Source organism: Sabethes cyaneus, chromosome 1 (genome assembly GCF_943734655.1).
Source record: "Sabethes cyaneus chromosome 1, idSabCyanKW18_F2, whole genome shotgun sequence".
NCBI classification, from domain to species: Eukaryota; Metazoa; Arthropoda; class Insecta; order Diptera; family Culicidae; genus Sabethes; species Sabethes cyaneus.
Genome location: NC_071353.1, coordinates 64,625,379 through 64,644,984, shown reverse-complemented (window position 1 = coordinate 64,644,984; position 19,606 = coordinate 64,625,379). Strand labels below are relative to the sequence as shown.

Below are 19,606 nucleotides of genomic sequence, written 5' to 3'. Positions count from 1 at the left end.
ATAATAGGGTATGCCAAATAGATAATTGCATTGTGCATGTGCTCCACCATAAGGGAAGCATTTAGTTCAATGCGACGTGTTGATTAGTTTGCACCATGTTTTAATTCGTCATAAAAGGGAAAACTAGACTGTTTACTAACATTAAAGAAATATTCAAAACTGTGCATCGATAAAAATATCCCTGTGTCTATGTGCGTTCGTGTGTATGAATATGCGTGACGCTTGTATTTATTTGTCTGTTTCTCGGAGATGGCCAAATCGATTCGTGCACTGTTACTGTTGTTTGACAACTGTATGAAAACTACTACCGTGGACCCCGTTCGTTTGACCGTTTTTAATCTGAACACTTTTTAATTTGCACCCCGTTGGTTTGCACGACGTGCAAATTAAAAATGGTTCAAATGTCATTCTCAACATGACATCATTTGCTTATGCAGACAATGCGCATAAACGCGATTTGTTTGTACTGATCTAGCGTGTTTAATCTGTTTCACATTGCGTTTTCCCAACGATTATGATAGAAATTCGATCGGAGAATAAAATATTCGCTGCTTCCAACTTTCAACTGAATCAAAACACCAAAACAATAACAAAGAGTAGGGCGACCAGTTCACACAAGTTCCAGCATATTTAGGGTTGCCAGTTGTTCAAATTAAAAACCAACCCCGTTAGTTTGCATGAGGAATCGTTCAAACGAACGGGGGTCCACTGTACATCACTATTGTATTGACCTTTACTGAAAATTTAAGACCCATATTTGGCCATTAGATTGCCCCTTCTGATTTAGGGTGGTCTCAACAATCATCACTAGTGCCATGATACCCTCTCAAAAAAAAATTCAAAAATTTTGAATCATTCGCACGATTTCAACAATTTTGATAGCAAATGAAGCAAACGAAAGGTATGTTAATGAACTTGTAATAAAAAATATTGTTTCGCAACCTAAACGAGTTTTTTACGAAAAATATTGGATTGAAAACCTAATTCTTGCATAACTGCAAAACTCTGAATTTTGGTGCTTTAATGAAGTTATACTCATAAAGATCCCAATTTTGCTATTTTTTCTGTAAGTTTGAGATTTTTTACATAAGTTATCAAGAAACGTCTATTTTTGTTTTGGAGATAAAATTAATAAAAATGGTGTCGATTTTTTTAGTCAACCCCAATTCCTTGCTTACTTACTTACGAGTACTCTACGCCAGATCTCGCTCCACCTGGTCTAACCATCTTGGGGGGCTCCGTAACGGCAAGGTTTTCGAGTCTGCTTTGACAAGCGAGTGGTCGTGGGTTCGAATTTTAGTAGAATTAAGCCATTTCTTGTCAAGTGACTTTAGCGTGGGTTCATTCTCAGGCCCCTCATTTACCCTTCCTTCATGCTGAATTCTATATTTACCCTCTGAAGCCTCTTGACAGTGCAAATGTCCCTCCTATAGTTAAGTGTACTGGTCAGAGGGTACGAATGAGTCCTCACCAGGGACGGCTATAATATGGGATAGTACTGGTAGCGAGGAATAAGTGGGTAAAGCAGATCAAGCTTTGAAGGAAGGGTAAACCCCAATACACACAAGCACGCATACAATTTAATAAGCATGTCGTTCATTCAATAGCGATTATAGCAAAAAGAAATGCAGTGCAGGTCATACAGCAAACGCCCGGGCGATATCACAATAGATCAACTATACTGGTCGCAGTGAAAAAAACCATCTTGGTCGCTGCGCTCCTGGTCGTCTTGTTCCTATCGGATTTAAGGCGAATACCTTCTTTGCAGGGTAGTTGTCCGGCATTCTTGCAACATGCCCTGTTCATCGTATCCGTCCAGCTTTAGCCACCTTTTGAATCTGGGTTCGCCAAAGCGCTGTGCGAGTTCATGGTTCATCCTACGCCTCCTCCATGCTTCGTTCTCCTGTACGCCGCCAAAGATCGTTCTTAGCACTCGTCGATCGAAAACTCCTAGCATTCGCAGATCCTTCTCGAGCATTGTCTATGTTTCATGCCCGTAGAGAACAACCGCTCTAATAAGCGTCTTGTACGGGGTGCACTTTGTGTGGGGCCTAAGTCTGCTCTACCGCAATTTCTTGTGAAGCCCATAATAAGCACGACTTCCGCTGATAACGCTTCCGAATCTCATGGCTGGTTTCATTGTCCGCCGTTACCAGTGAGCCAAATTCGTCGACTACCTCGAACTCATCGCCGTCGATCAATATACTACTGCCCAAGCGGCGTTCTTCGGCCTCGGTTCTCCGCTGGCCAGCAAGTACTTTGTTTTAGAGGTATTTACCTTTAAACCAATCTTTTCTGCTTCGCGCTTTGGTCTGGTGTACTGTTCAGCCACCATCACAAATGTTCTGGTTATAATATCCATTAATAATTTTGAAACGATGGTTCTACAATTGAGGAAGGGACGGTAGGGGAAAGAAATGAAGATTTTTGGTGAAGGAGGTGAAGAGCGGAAAGGAGGGGGGTATTGGTAGCTACGTTTGATAAGTAGTCATTTTGACTCCTACCTTTTGTCCAATGCTGGAAGGTGCATGAGTCGAACCAAGCTATAAATCTGAGATTATAACCGGATTCGAACCCACAACACCCGCCAGGGCATGTGATTCGCTGGTACTTGTACCTTTGAACCACCCAGCAAACATTTTGGTCTGTATAACTTAATTCTAAATGAGATAAACGTCAGCATATAAGGTCTATCAAATCATATATCATGCGCAGAAACGGCATATACATGCAAAAGTGGAGGCGATATACATGATTTAGTTCTTCAGAATAATTGAAATGACGACAAAACAAAACAGTTTATACGACTGAGGCGATTGACTGGATTGCATTTCGACAGAGTTACGATAATATTTCTACTTTACCCTTCGCCTTTCCACCATGTGGTAAATGGCAAGTGTCAAAAATTGCATACAGAGCAGGCTATTTATAGCCAAATATTCGCCCTGAAAGTTAATGAGACAAAAAAGTAAAAGCTTTGCTGAAAGCTTTTTTTCATAAGCTTCCAGGATATTACCGACCTGTCACAATACTTAACTTTTTTGTCTATATCGTTTAAAACAAGTTGTACTCACCTGGTTTAGAACCAAGAATCACCCGCACCGCAGTATTTGTTCATTACCTTTAAGCTACTGGTACATCAGTACCTCAATGATATTTTTGCACATCTTAAACCGAAGTCATCGTACATATAAGCAATGAGATCTTATCTGATGCATTGAACATGTAAGTACGGATTTGATTTATTCTTATCCGACATACGAGTTTGTGGCAATTGTGACTGAATTTCTGTGTCGTAAATAAGTTTGCATTCGATCGTTAATTTTAATGATAATGTTGACTTCATGGAATGATATGCAGTACCTTTGTTAGCATTCCGTGGTACAGATTGTTCTAAATATACATTAGAATACGTTATATGCATATTCATATTTGATTACATGGAGATAATATTATTAAAGCTCAAGTACAAAAATATTGTCTGTTATTTCAGAAGCTCTTAAAAAGAAATTAAAAGTTATTTAAAATAGAATGCTGAACATTTAGATGCTATAGGACAGCTCAAAATTGCTTACAACAATAAGCATCAACCATTATTTTTTACTGTACCAGTTTAATGCTGAATGTCTTTTTCCAATTCTACTTAACATTTGTATTTCTTCTGAAAAGCCATAAGATGCACTGATATTAAGGCATTTAGATTAGCGGAATGAATCATAATCTAGACTTGCCCAGTTCTGAGAAATACTCTCCTTGGTAAATTTTAAGATTTCCGTTCGTTCACTTTCCTATCAGAGTAATATCTAAAAAATTATGTGTTTCTATTTTTAACATTTTTAATTTTTAAAACGTTACGTTACGTGGTTTTAATACGCCAAAAAACAATCAAACTCCTCAAAGAGTGCTTCTTCAAACAGATCTTTTATTGTCTTGTCAATATGTCTTAATCATTATATGCTTGCTGCTTAATATTTAGGCGGGCTTATTTGAATTATTAACATTTTTAAAAGAGTTAACAAGGTAATTGTAAAAGTTTTTCAAACCAGGTAATAGTTTTTTGAATATTCCGCCACAATCAAAATAAGTTCAATTTTAACAAAAGAAATAAATAGTTATTTAAAGTTAAAATAAAAGCGAAGAAGCCGTTAATTTTTTTGGTTGACAAATCTGCATTAAGAACGTATCCTTGAAATCTCTCTATTTTGTTGTTGACGTAGGACTACGTCTTACGGCAAGTTTTGAGATAGGGTGTCATTCCAAAAAATCGAAAAATGCGAGCGTCACGAAAAATGAAAGGTTTTGAGCGCTAATAGCCCAGCGGTTTTCCGATCGATTTTCAACATTCTTACACCAATCGATCGGAAAATCTTCTAAGAATTGACCCAAATGAAGAAAAGTATGGATTCTTGTTGAACTATTGAAAAATTGAAAATAATGAACCTATGTTTTACCAGAATTCTCTCTTCGTGATTGGTTGGAAGATTCTTTACGATGATCTAAACCTATACCAATTTGATATCTGTGCTTGGGAAGTAAGCCAAAACAAGTGACGAAGTTTCCTTATTTCAACAAGATTTCTTAACACCGCGGTTAAACCTAGACCATTTTGATGTCCTTGCTTGGGAAGTACGCCAGAAAGAGTGACAAGCCCCCTCTTGTCAACAGATTTCTCACGAACGCGATTAAACCTAGTCCAATTTGATGTCTGTGTTAGGGAAGTGTGACAGAAAAAATGACTCAAGTTCGTTGTCCCAACAGATCGCAAATTCTTTACTGCGAGACGATTAAACCTCGGCGAATTTGATATCTGTGTTGGAAAAATGTGCTACAGCACACAGCTGTAGTGTTCGCTTATAATACGACTCTGTATGAATACGCATGCTTGCCGTTTCATTAGAAGTGTAGTGAGTCTTTTTAGAATTGAACGTATGCAATGTTACTACTTTGATAAATGTTACATACAACGCATGCAGCATGTATATATGTTGCATATAGCATGTATTCTTGAAGAATCGAATGAGGGCTTTTGCTACACACACACACACACACACACACACACACACACACACACACACACACACACACACACACACACACACACACACACACACACACACACACACACACACACACACACACACACACACACACACACACACACACACACACACACACACACACACACACACACACACACACACACACACACACACACACACACACACACACACACACACACACACACACACACACACACACACACACACACACACACACACACACACACACACACACACACACACACACACACACACACACACACACACACACACACACACACACACACACACACACACACACACACACACACACACACACACACACACACACACACACACACACACACACACACACACACACACACACACACACACACACACACACACACACACACACACACACACACACACACACACACACACACACACACACACACACACACACACACACACACACACACACACACACACACACACACACACACACACACACACACACACACACACACACACACACACACACACACACACACACACACACACACACACACACACACACACACACACACACACACACACACACACACACACACACACACACACACACACACACACACACACACACACACACACACACACACACACACACACACACACACACACACACACACACACACACACACACACACACACACACACACACACACACACACACACACACACACACACACACACACACACACACACACACACACACACACACACACACACACACACACACACACACACACACACACACACACACACACACACACACACACACACACACACACACACACACACACACACACACACATGCAAGACGTCTGTTAGGCACACATTGCATCTTTTCCTATTCGATGCAGCAAAAACGCGTTGGATAAAATGATCATTTTTTCTAAAATTATTTATACATTCGAAACAATTAATGTTTAAATCAACCAAGAAATGTATCCCGATATATATGTTCACATTTAGCAACTAATATTTCAGTGAATTAGCATTAAATCGGTGACCCAAAAATACGATTTTCGGATGTAGCATGCCGCATAGGCCAAGTTCGAAACAACTGAATGTAGCATTGATTTTAGTATAATTTATTGTTTTCTTGGCTGAAAGCAATCGCTGGTTATAGATATTTGGTCAGTTTTATCCCGCTAAGTTAGCTAACATAGTTAATAGTTACATTTTTGATCAATTCTACCGCGTTTTAGCTTGTTTGTTATTTGTTATTTAGTAAACAGATATATTACCTTGCGATACATATAACGCAAATAGTAATTTCTGTTTTCAATGAAGAAATTAAATTATTTAAAAAATCTCGCCCTTTCCAACCCTTACAGTTTATATGGAGCTGTCATTTTTGCCTACCCAACAGCTCTTCAATACATATGCACTCTGCAAACACCCTATTACAAGCATGAATACATGCTACTATCACTACAAAGAGACTTACGTAGTCTTGCGTCACCTATATATGCGGTCGTGTCCTGTACACAACCCCTCTGATTTTTTTTGTTGTAAAGAAATAACAACAGATTTGAACGTGTTTTGATGCAAATCATATTTTAATGTACCTAAAATCTCATGATTATCACTGCTTGTATATAAATCTAAAACGATGTCATATAAGACATTTTGCAAAACATAATCCGATGAAAACTGTAATTAAATATGATTACATCTTCATGATAGCCATTGTTGATAACTAAATCTAAGAAATCGTCATATGCGATATTCGCTTAGCATAACCCGATTAAATTTCGACCTATTTACGATTTTTACTATTAATTCGTATATCAATCATCGTGTGCATTACATACGATGAAATTTACACAATGTGCTTACAACATGTGTACATTTATACGAGTCCGATGTGATATCCATTTATATAAGATTAAATCTCGACATGAATATACGATATCTGGTTTGCTGGGCATAGAGGCGCTGGACAAAAGGAGACTGCAAAATCCACTTATCAAGATAGCGACGCGTTTGGTTGGGTTATCGACACATATTGTGCCTCTTCCTACATCTATTGCAGATTACCACCGAGCGAAAAGTTTAAATCAAACTGGTTTTTAGTGGCAGGACGACGACACTATGCCGGCCCTTACGACTTGCAAGGTATTGCATGTGACGTTGACGTGACGTGACGTCAGGGTCAAGACTAAAAACTTGAGATTAGTCTATTTCATAGGAACGGGGCCTTCCCTCGAAAACCCGCGCCGAGTATCGCGGTTAACACACGCTGACAGACGAACAAGTCACGTGCAGTGCAGTACTTTGCAAGTCGTAAGGGCCTGGCGTCGTCGTCCTGCCAGTAAAAACCAGTTAGATTTAAACTTCTCGCTCGGTGGTAATCTACAATAGAAATAGGAAGAGGCACAATTTGTGTCTATAACCCAACCATATGCGTCCCTATCTTGACAAGTGGGTTTTGCAGACTCCTTTTGTCCAGCGCCTCTATGGTTCGAAGGTACAAGTACCAGCGAACCATATGCCCTGGCGGGTGTTGTGGGTTCGAATCCGGTTATAATCTCAGATTATAGCTTGGTTCGACTCATGCACCTTCCAGCATTGGACAAAAGGTAGGAGTCAAAACGACTACTTGTTAAGCATAGCTACCAATATCCACCCCTCTCCTCACCTTTCCGCTCTTCCCCCTTCTTCACCGAAAAATTCCATTTCTTTCCCCTACCGTCCCTGCATCGATTGTAGAACCATCGTTTCAAAAAAAATGAGAATATTGCAAACTGGGGCCCCTAATCGCAAAGGCCCGGTGGGCCCTTTGTCTCCCAGTCCACGCGTGTGTTGGTGATGTTCGAGAAAAACCAGCCATCGAGGCGATGACGTGGGAAAGTGATTGCTTTGGATGTTCGTTGGTCAAGTGATCTTCTGGTGGCCTTGTAGATATCTTGCTGGGGGAAGAAAGTGCTTCCGATAGCCAAAGCTACGAAGTTGATGCACCGCTGGTCGTTATCGTTTGTGTCGACGCGCAGACTATTGTGTAGACTAATGTGCCGCAATTCTGTGTCTTATAAGAGTAAACACGTTTGATGTAGTTTTTGATGCCAAGTATAGTGATACAGTGAATCTTACATAATATGCAAAATTTGGCACATCCTAGATCCTACCACTTTTAGTTGATTTATTGAGAATTTCACTGTGGCAACATTAATATGTTTAGTCAATCTTAGCTAAGATAAGATATTAAATTCTCATATCATTACGAAATAGTAACCACAGATTTTAATCACACTGCCAGGAAAATAAAATATTTGGGTATGAAATGGGGAAGGCAAACTTGAAAGCGATTAAACATAGCTTCTGCCAGCCCAAGCTCCTACCTAGCGCCTCCACGCGACTATATTGAGTAGCTAAGCTAGGGGGTGCGATGCTGCGTAGTTCCCAGATGCCTGATCTCAAAACTGAGATTTTGGGCAGACGGCCTTGGTGTCAGATAAGCGTAATATGTCATTTTAACTATTTGTTTCGTTTTAGTTTATCAAACACCTGTACAATGAAAATTTTGACAATAACATATTTAAATAATGCACATGATCAGATTATCAGAAGAAAAAATTAATTTAATTATTGGATATTAGATGCGTAGATGGAAACTCAAATGATGCGATAAGCGAGAAAATGTTATTTCATCAGCAACTTTTTATTTACACGGGTCGAATTTATATACACTGATCGACTCTTTTGGTGATAACATACCAAACGAGTTGACAGTCCGAATGTAATAGTAAAATTCATATGATTCTAGAATTACTTTCTGGCGGGGCTTGCTGACTAGAAAATGATTCCGGAATGCGCCGCAAGTACTCAGTCATTCTTCATGGAACTTTGGATAATCAGTAGAGCTAACACCATGTATAACCCGAAACTAAGGTAATTGCAGAGATGAAGCATCGCTGCAGCCACCTGTTTTAATAATATCACTGCCGGACAGTGCAGTGGGAGATAGATAGGTTATACACACACACACTGCCAGGGAAATAAAATATTTAACCAATCATTTCTATCAAATTACGTTCGATGTAATAAATCAGCCCTTTGCGCTCGTCCGGTCTGTTTCAGTTGCATTAAGTATCCAAAATAATTGTCGATGGCATCTATAAATGTGTGTGGCGCACGGATCGTGGTGGTAGAGTACAATGAAGGTTATCATTTTATAAAATTTATGATCTGAGGTCTTATTTATGGGATATAAAATTAATTATTTTTACGATTGTACGCCAAGTCCCGAATTGGCAGTTCGAGGTTTCCCGCAACCATTCTTGAAGACACGCAGGGAAAGAAACTCAAAGTGAGATAATCGACGTCCATCGCGTGCACCCTACGTGCTGATTTATTCGTCATGTTGCGTTTGGGTTGGGATGGAGCAAGCCCGATACTACGATGCCAGCTACACTGGTTCAACTAAGTAATTGGAACCTTTCTGTGCTTCATCCCTTCGGCTACAGTGGTCTTAATGCGATTTCAAAAGCTTCACTGACGATACCTTTTCTTTGAACGTTCCGACTATACCTTCCGTTCACATACGATCCGATCAGCTTTTAATTTTATGACTTGTTTTAACGTGGTTACTTTGCAGTCCAGAGCAATGAGCAGTAAGCAAATGAAGATTTTATACCATCATAAATTCTTATCAATTCTAATAGTCGGTGAGCTAATGTGAATTAGTGTGTATGGAGCTATTTTACCTTTCTTAATGTTTCTATGATAATTGTTTATTTCAATTGGCTAATAACAATCATATCTACGAAAGGCAGTAATATTCAAATGAAAGATTTCTTTTTATTTTTGTTTATTTGGTTCTGTTTTCTACGTAAGATTGCGCTTTATCTTAAAAGACGTAATTCAGCATTTCGTTTACTGGTTTTCTGTGTATTTATATATCGTCGAATAAGAAAATAAATTTGCATTATATTTGCACTAATCGTCTCGAAATTTTATAAAAAAAAGCCTGGCGCGTGATATCCTGCAAAGAACTAATTCTGAAACATGCATAATTTTTCATTTACTCTTCAAGTCACTCAGTCACTTCAGCAACACGATTAATCTGTGCTGTTTTAGCCGGATTTGGCATTTCGGAACAAAGGCCATGGTATACCGCTAACAGCTTGCAGATGGTGCTCAACGACAAGTTGGACATCAGTGATTTGCTACATTTCATCGCATATCGGAACATGATGCGATACCTACAATCAGAAGTTACAAAAAATTGCTTTCTGCTTTTGACAAGACACTGTTGAGAAGTTGGGTTGACAACAGCGACATTCACTAATTTTCTTTTTACAATCTACATCAATACACTCTCGTGGTACTCCTCTGATCGTTCCCAGTTAGCACCAAATCGTACAACTATGACGAAAAGTATTGTAAATATTTCTTAACAAAACAAATTTCTCAATTTCACAGGCACGAACACAAGTTCGCTGGCCAAATATTCCATTTCTTCTATTTCAGATTCTATTAAGTCACTCAAAAATAACTCTTTTGATTATGTAACTAAAGTTATGCTTTTTCTTACAGTATTTCGTACCACGAAAACAATCAGGGTATAACTATTGCACAACAGTTTTAAACTGTTTCAACATCAGGTATTTTTATCTGAAATTGCGACTCGTTGATTCTATGAAAGCGCATCTTCCACACCGGAATAAAATGAATTTACAATCAACATTAGCATAATTATAATAACAGCCTCGCATTCGTTCGCTAATCACAACTAATTATATTTGAATAATCACCGGCTGGAAACTTTTCGCTGAACAGTTCGATTCTCGTAAAATCCTCACTCATTCGACAAGGCTATATGAAGTCAGTAAAGCGCCCAAATCGTCATGTAGTCCATAGAGTCGCATATTGTTTGAGTTCCAAACGGAAATGGGATACACATTAATATTGGCGGCATACACGTACGCTGAGTTAGCGAGGATTACATGCCAACAACTGTCCACCTCATCAGGGCATGGTTGTGATGTGCGATAAATGCTTTTGAAACTCCACTTTGTTTGCTCTAGTAAGTGAGCCCCACATGTCTGCCTGTATCGCGGTCTCGTCGCCAACGTCAACAGTGGCGTGTTTTCGGCCTGGCCAAGCGGACATGCTAACTGGGTTATCTTTTTATACCCCTATTAGCGAATCAAATCGTGCGTGATACCCGCGTTTTAGTGAGACGGCTCGGAACGGGGTCGATCGATTGTAAAATAAATGTTGCGCCCGACCGAGCGGTGTCAAGAAACCAGGCGCGTGTGTCAATTGGTCCATCATCAAACAAATCACCTTGGTCACGGTCACGTATTGTTCCCTGAGGAGATTATCTGAAATGCTTTCAGTATTATTAATTTATATTTTCCGGTTACAGTTTTATTATTCTTTTTTGATTTAAATGGTTCTAGAACGAAACCATTCCTATTCAAATCACGTAGTCCAATTTTCATCAAATTTAAAGAACAAAAATACCTTAACCAAGCTTCTACACTAACAGTTGTAGAATTTTATTACAGGAAAACATTACCAACGATCTGTTACGGATACGGACTCTGAATACCAGCTAATGAATATCAACTGTTAATCAAAACAACCCAATCAAAAGCGGTTACTTTTTTGTACAAAAGAATCAGAACGAAGCTATGTTTAGTGGATATGATGTTTCATTGTATGTGACCTATTTTTTCAGGGCCTCAAACGAAAGCCTTATTTATTTTATGCTGCCACAAGACCTACCATTTCAGTATTTGCATATAATTCAATTTGAACGGGTTGAATTCTTGCCATCAGTTTTAGTGTTCTCATCTGAGGCTACCAGGCAATTCGATACCAAACTGATGATTCAGGGTATGCTTTTGCCAACCTTCACCAGTCGAAAATCAGCATGCACAAGTACAAATGTTTGGATAAATATGTTGTCGCCATGTTCACATGCCGGGTTCAGTACATGGTCTTGTTTCATTGTGGTAGCCATATTATAGCGTGCAGAGCAAATTTTGTATCTGTACTTTATGTATGATTTGTCTTATGAGTATGCACCTACATCAAAATTAGGACATACAAAATGTTTCAAGCGACGATTTGAATTTAAGACCGGTTCTGAGGTAGAAGTCTTGGATGGCTATTTGCTCGGAATTATTCATCTGATACTATTATTTACGTAAATAAACGAACCTCAAGTCCTCAACTTCTCGTTTGTTTCCAATGCCGACCCCTTCTCGCTGGTTGGTCAATGCATCGCAAATGCATAGCCTTTCAGAATCATTTTATTATGATTATATCCGATGACGTCGCTGCAAATGACGAGCGTCATGCATTTATATGTCTACAACTGCAACGGGCAAGTTTCCTTCACGGCGAACTAAACCCGAGAACGTGTACATAAAACCGACAAAAGTCGTCCTACACCCGTTTGCAGTAATGCCGATTGTCGGTCTGTTTCGCACAGCACTCTATGCGCTAGAATTGCCAGTTAGCGGTCACTACTGTGGCAACGTCAATCGATATACTAAACGATGCAATGGTACGATGTTGACGCTTCAAATAGTTATCAAAAAGCAAAGTTTTGGGCTTAAACGTCTTGACTAAAAACTTGACTTTTCTTTATCGACAGACTTCGAAGCCGGCTGTTAAAGTACAAGACAATTAAGGGTCGAAGTCTATGTCGGTAAAGAAGGGTCAAATATTTAAGACGTTTATACCCAAGGCTTTGCTTTAAGACACACATCTTCCCCAGGATTATGAGGAACGTGCTGCTCGAGCCACAGATGCTGATATCAGATCATCGGTGCAGCTTTGTATCTCGGCCAGCAGTTAAGCATGACGGAAAGCTTAAGTCACTTCACGGAAGGACCCAACAACGACAATATACTTTGTGATTTTGTCGAAATAAAACACGGCCAACCGGTCGGCAGGGTCATCAGTTTCTGTGAGGCAAGCAGACGCAAAGGTGCTGTTAGAATGGCGCTAGTGGAAAAGCCACCAGGAGGCTTGGCAAAGTTCAGAACATCCCCAAGGGGGACAAGAATAGTATGGAGAAGCTACTGCTGAGGCGGCTTCCTTGTTGTTCGATGATCGTCTATCGCGGGATTGACACCTGGTGTCTGGTCAATTAGCAAAGTAAGCAATTTCTAAAGTCGTCATCAAATATATTTGGTAAATTGTTCAAGTAAATGTTTCAAGCTGGTATTATGATAATTAAACAATCGGTCCTTTTAACGCCTAACACCTAATAATTGAAGGTTTTTTATGTTTGCTAGAAGGGCATTGGGTTGAAATGCCACTGCGACAGTCTTAATGATCATCTTTTGTGGCAGGTCCCGATTGCTGCATTGCTCAGAAACTCTGGGCATCGAACGGAAGGAGAAATGCGGTCAGAATGGATGTTGCATTAGTGATCAGGATCATAAAGATGCCGAGGAAGCATTTAAGCGGAATCCCAATGCTTCGATTAGGAATCTGGCCAATAAGTTGAATCTGTCCAAGACTTTCGTTCAGAGAACTAAGGAGCGGGAGGAACTGCAAAATACAGAAGGCTCCAAATCATGACGAACGGCAAAATACGGTGAGAAAGTCACGGGTCCGGAAACTATACACCGAGATGCCAACGAAGCCTCATTGTCTCATCATGGATGATGAGACTTACGCCAAGGCGGACTTCCAGCAGCTTCCAGGGCTACTGTTCTTCACTGCCCAGTACATTGTTTGATGTTCCGGAGGAAGTAAAGAAGCAGAAACTTTCAATGTTTGCCAAGAAATACATGATTTGGCACGCGATCTGCTCATGTCGCAAACGGAGTGCGCCGTTCGTGACTACTGGAACTGTAAACGGGGAGATATACCTCAAGGAGTGTCTACAGAAGCGTCGGCTTCCTCTGTTGAAGCAACATGAGGTTCCTACGATCTTCTGGCCGGATCTGGCTTCGTGCTACTATTTAAAGGATGTTCTGAAGTGGTACGAAGCCAACGGTGTTACTTTTGTACCCAAGAATATAAACCCCCAACGCACCGGAACTAAGGCCCATTGAAACATACTGGGCTATTTGTAAAGCAGGCACTTCGGAAGCATCCTACGGAGATCAATACTGAGGAAGACAAGAAGAAAAAGTGGGTTTCCGTACAGAAGAAGCTGCAGCCAGATGTTGTACAGAAGAGTTATGAGTGGAGTTAAGCGTAAGGTGCGAGCATACGGTTACGGTATTGATGTTGAATGAAATAAAGATGCCAAAAGTTTACAAATTTGTTTTTATTTTATTATCTGAAAGTTTGAAAGGGATCGGTCAATATGGTAATTTTCTACGGCGTTTCTTCCGTAATGCAATTTGATGTGGGACACCCTTTACAAAAGCGGCAGGTGTATCATCCGATATTCTTTAAATGATAAAGAGTGGGAGTGCGTCCTGTTAGGAGTCCGTGATTGTGCGTAGTTCACTACGAGTTAAATGCAATAGCTTTTTAGCTATTTACTGCAGGGTGTTGGTAGATAAAATGTTTATAAAGGTTGGCCGATTCAAATAAGCGGCTTATGGTTCATGGATTGTGCGCTGAGTTTACGATTTACGAGTTAAATTTTGTTTTAGTTTAGGGTACGTTTCAAGAGTCATTCGTTTGAACACTCTTTCTGTAAATCGGACCGTGAGCCGTTCACCCTGCCCTATGTTAAACCATCAGCATCTTTGGCTCGAGCAGCACGTTCCTCACAATCATCCTCACAATGTTAAACCATAGAAAATAATTTGCTAGACTGGAGGTGTTTTGAGAAGAAAATGTGTTGAATTAAATTGAGTGCCCTATTATGTAAGTCATCTCGAATAACTCGACTCTACTCAGTCATTATCGAGCGTCAAGTACGGGGAGAACAACCAACAATGTAAAAGGTACGAGCAAAACAAAGCAAGCTTAGGCGTCATTTACTGACAGTTGAGTTACTAACTTTTCAGTGGTCGACTCAGTCGAGTTACTCGACAAAGTTGTGTCGCGTGTGACTTATATAATACCAAAAGTAGACCAATTAAGCAAAGTGCCACTTGACGATATTTACATAATAGGACCCCAAATTTTTAAATTCGCACGACGTGATTTGCCACAAATTTCCTGTCACAGACATCATAATTTAAAAGGAATAGGTTGTAAATGTTCTTTGAAAATTACAGCTCAGTATTACAAGTGCACGTGCTTTTATTACAGTGTGGATAAAGTTCTCTGCAAAAATAGAGCGAGTGATTATGTTTAAACATCTTACTTTACTTTTTTACTTTTTCGCCGACAATCAGCTTATCGAATCCTTGCCGAAGTCAGGAGCCGTCTTCACGTTTCTCGGTCCTGGGCTGCCGATCTTCAGTCGCGCCTGATACTCGCTGCTCTAGCATCCACGACAACCGCCCACAGGTACGGAGTCTGCCTCAAACTTTCAAAATATTGTTTTCGCTGGTCTCTCATCCGACATCCTTCCTACGTAGCCAACCTATTATAGCCTGCCACGTTTTAGTCGTTTCACAATATTCGCATCTTTGTATACTTGGTACATTTCATTGTTCATGCGCCTGTGTCACACTGCTTTGTCGCCAAGAATTGATCGCTTACGCTCAAAAACGCCAAGATCACGTCGGTCGCTCTTTTTTAACGTCCACGTGGCCGTAGATTACCACCGGGAAAATTAGCGTATTGTAGAGCGTGAGTGTTGTGCGAAGTTACCGGCTACGGGACCACAGCTGGCTACGTAATGCGTAGAAAGCCCTGTTGGCATTGGCAGTCGCTATCCGCATTTTTGCTACAACTCACATCGTTGTTACATGTCACTAACGTATCAAGGTAAACAAATTCATCGACCATTTTAAGTATCTCCATCTATCACCACCGCAGTTCCAACACGCTCTCTACCAGCCACCACATACTTTGTTTTGGTAGAAGTTATGATAAGCCCTATCCTCGAAGCTTTCTCCTTAAGATGCGTGTACGCTTCTTCCACAGCCTTACGGTTAACACCGATGGTATCGATGTTGTCCGCAAATCCTAGGATTCGTGATGATGGTACCACTTCTCTGCAAGCCTGCCTTTCGAATAATACCGTCCACTGTAATACTGAACAGCAAATTCGATAGCCTGTCACCTTGCTTCAAACCGTCGTGTCTCACCCGCTATCCTGACGCTTGATATTGAACCATCAAGGGTAGTACGTATCAACCTAATCAGTTTTGTTGGAAAACCATGTGAAGCATAATCTGCCACAGCTCATTTCGTTTAACGGAATCGTACGCGGCCTTGAAGTCTATAAACCAATGATGAGTCTGCACGATGAATTCTCGGAGTTTATCGAGGATGTATCGCAAGATGAACACTTGGTCCGTCGTGGAGCGTTTCTCTCGAAAACCGCACTGGTATTCGCCAACAAAGGTTTCCTGCAACAGCCTCAATCTGAGAAACAGAATACGGGAGAGAATTTTGTATGCAGAATTGAGGAAAACAATACCTCGATAATTGCTGCATTCGAGTCGAAGGCCCTTTTCGTAAATAGGGCTTATGTGACCTTCCAACCTGTTCGTAGGTAGTTCCTTCTTAGCCTTTACCTTGGGTATAACCTGATAGACTGCACAATACAGCCGTTTGTTCCTAACTTTCAAAAGTTCGGCGGGGATGTCATCTTTTCCAGTTGCTTTGCCGTTTTTCAGCTCTTCAGCTGCTTTTGTAAGCTCGTCCATAGTTGGTGGATCCACAGCTTGTTCATCATCCTCGATCATTAACCTGTTTCTGTTGACAGCTCCATTCACCGTTTTCACCGTTCAACAATTCATCGAAATGTTCGCTGGTAATCGCCGAATGTTCAGTCGTATCTTCCTCGTTGGATTCAATTTGAATAGGTTGGACAACTGGGCACGAGTTTTCCTTAGTACGATGTCCGTGCCGACGTTTGATCTCCGGAAGGACCGCATGTCTGCGACATCAGTGCCGGTGGAAGAGTGCCGGTCATCAACTAAAAGGGGGTCGCTCTGAGAGCAGGCCTCTCTATTAGGGTATTTCCAGGCATTAATCCGAATGTTCCATCGTGCAAAATTGGTAGTACAGTAAGCCATTCCTCTGGCTGCAGCGAATTTGATTAGCCTCAGGTCATTGTAGTTTGTGGTATTAAGATGGAAGCTGTCTCTACCAATAATGGAAAGAAAGAACTCTTCGCATCCGACCTGTGCATTTGTTTCTCCGATGACTATCTTTATGTCATGTCTTGAGCGCTCTGCATACGTCCTTCCGAGACTCAAAGAACTCCTCGAAATCATTGAACTCTTCTTTCATGTCATCGGGTTTGTCATCTATTACGCGGAATTCGCGTTCTCCGGTCTTTGACCATCGCACTTCCTGAATGGCTGCAATCTCGACCTTCTCGGATATTAGTTATTAGTTGCATTTTTCTTAATTTATGTATTTCTTATGTATCTTATGCATCCGTCATAGGCTTGATTTGCCATGTTGTCGAACTTGAACTTCACTCTAATGTCATTATTATTTTATTATCGTCAGAATAACCAGTTTCCCCCAAAATTTCCGTTTCGCTAACAGGAATAACAATTTACACGCGTCAAGTTATACGCCAAAATATATTGTGAAATCGTGTAAACAGTTTCGAGAATATCTTCTGATAATTGACTCAAAAGCCGTCGCGGATGCCGCAGGTGCCTTATTCATCCTTTCCTGCCCTATTAGAGGGAATCGAGCTACTGGCGAGGCAATCGAGAAATTTATGTTTTATTATGTGCCAAAAGATATGCGCTATAGATGTTACCGCAGAATCCAAGAAAGCCTACTAATATGTCGTCTACAATTCAAAAATAGTTGTCAATTTAGTTTACCTTCAAACAAAATCCCATATATTACAAAAACTTCGAAATATCGAATCACTTCAGCAAATAATTTTCTTCATTATTTCAGGAACAAAATCCTCGGAAAATACTTTTCATCCAGAAACGATGTGGTGGTGATTTATTGTTGACATAACAAATGAGTACAAGATCTTACGTGGAATGCTATCGTACTCTGCCTTGTGGCCGTTGGGATGCATTCTACAACAGACTTTCGAGGGCAAACGATGGCATAACTATGAGTGGGATCGATGTCTTCGGTGTGTAAAGTGAAATGTTTGAAATTTACTTTCAATTACTGACAGTTCAAATTTATTGCAGGTATAGTATGTATGGCACGTTTATATCCGCCCCGATGCTATACTCGTGGATGCGTCTGGCCAACATAATGTGGCCTCGAACCGATTTTCGATCATCGCTGATAAAAGCATTCACCGAACAAGCCGCGTACGATCCTTTTGCTATTGTGTTTTTCTTTTATGGAATGAGTATTCTGGAGCGTAAAAGTCAACAACAGGCGGCCCGTGAGGTAAGTTTGATGTTAACCCAGTTATGTGAATATTAACAGACACCAATGTAACCTCTTTAGGTGCAAAACAAATTCTGGGACACTTACAAAGTAGGATTTTTCTATTGGCCTGTAGTACAAACTGTGAACTTTTCATTGATACGAGCAAAGAATCAAATCATAGCAGCCGGATTTTTCAGTCTAATCTGGACCACTTTCTTGGCTTATGTTAAATCCAGAAATCCTGAACAAACAATGGAGTCTATTACACAGGAAGGGCCACAACAACCTAAGTCAAAACGATCGACAAATCCGTAATTGGATCATATGCAATATTTAGTAACCTTTTAGCAAACAATTGAAACATTTTTCAGCACTTTCAAACAAAAATGTTGAATAAACAACGAATCATTAGTACTTTTGAAATTAGGCTAATCAAATACTTCCGTTTCATATCCCAATGATAGAAAAAGCAGTGGTCACGTTCAGGTCATTTACTGCAGCCGGTGGTCTTAATACGCCCCCTCTCCATGTGGCTATGACCTGTTTATGCGATTACATAGTTATTGACCAGTTTTATAGCGGGCAGGGTATTAACAAGAAACAAACATTTTTAATAGTACTAAAAGAACTTCATCAACTCGGAGTGGAAGTCGTTGCTATTCAGGAAGTTCGATGTACCAAATATCGACTAATGATCACTATCTCGACGTGTACAAGATTCGCGCGAGGTTTTCGAACGCGACAAATGCTCGCACTGAGAGGACACTACGTTTCAACAACCAACGGTTAATGGCAGATCGCGTGGCAGTGAAATACGCCAGAAAACTTGAGCAACGCATCGCAGAGCAGCAGGAAGAAATGGAAGATGATGTAAGCGCGCAGTGGAGGAACCTACCTGGTGCCAAACCCAAATGCCAGAAAATGACAGATTCCAGGAGCCGCACGTTTACTGTCGCTACACGTCAGAACAGAGAAAGGTATAGAGCTACTAGACTGCCGTGTATCGCATAAAGGTCCCATTTATATAGGAAACTTCACAGAAAATGGGATTGATATGCGATTCGCTGCAGTAGAGATATGTCTAAAAACGCGAGTACGAGGGGACGTGCTCGCCGGCGCAGAGGAGAGCTTTGCCAGCA

At 40.5% G+C, this 19,606-nt stretch overlaps 1 protein-coding gene across 1 annotated transcript in view; it reads left to right on the top strand.

The window, feature by feature from the left end:
- LOC128745768 (mpv17-like protein) overlaps window positions 1-18,782 on the top strand; it is a 61,825-nt gene extending 43,043 nt beyond the window's left edge. The window contains exons 2-4 of the mRNA XM_053842845.1: window positions 18,027-18,216; window positions 18,278-18,485; window positions 18,546-18,782. Coding sequence (XP_053698820.1) covers window positions 18,119-18,216; window positions 18,278-18,485; window positions 18,546-18,782 — 543 coding nt within the window. The 5' untranslated portion in view covers window positions 18,027-18,118. The remainder of the gene's footprint in view (window positions 1-18,026; window positions 18,217-18,277; window positions 18,486-18,545) is intronic.
- The last annotated feature ends 824 nt before the right edge of the window (window positions 18,783-19,606 follow it).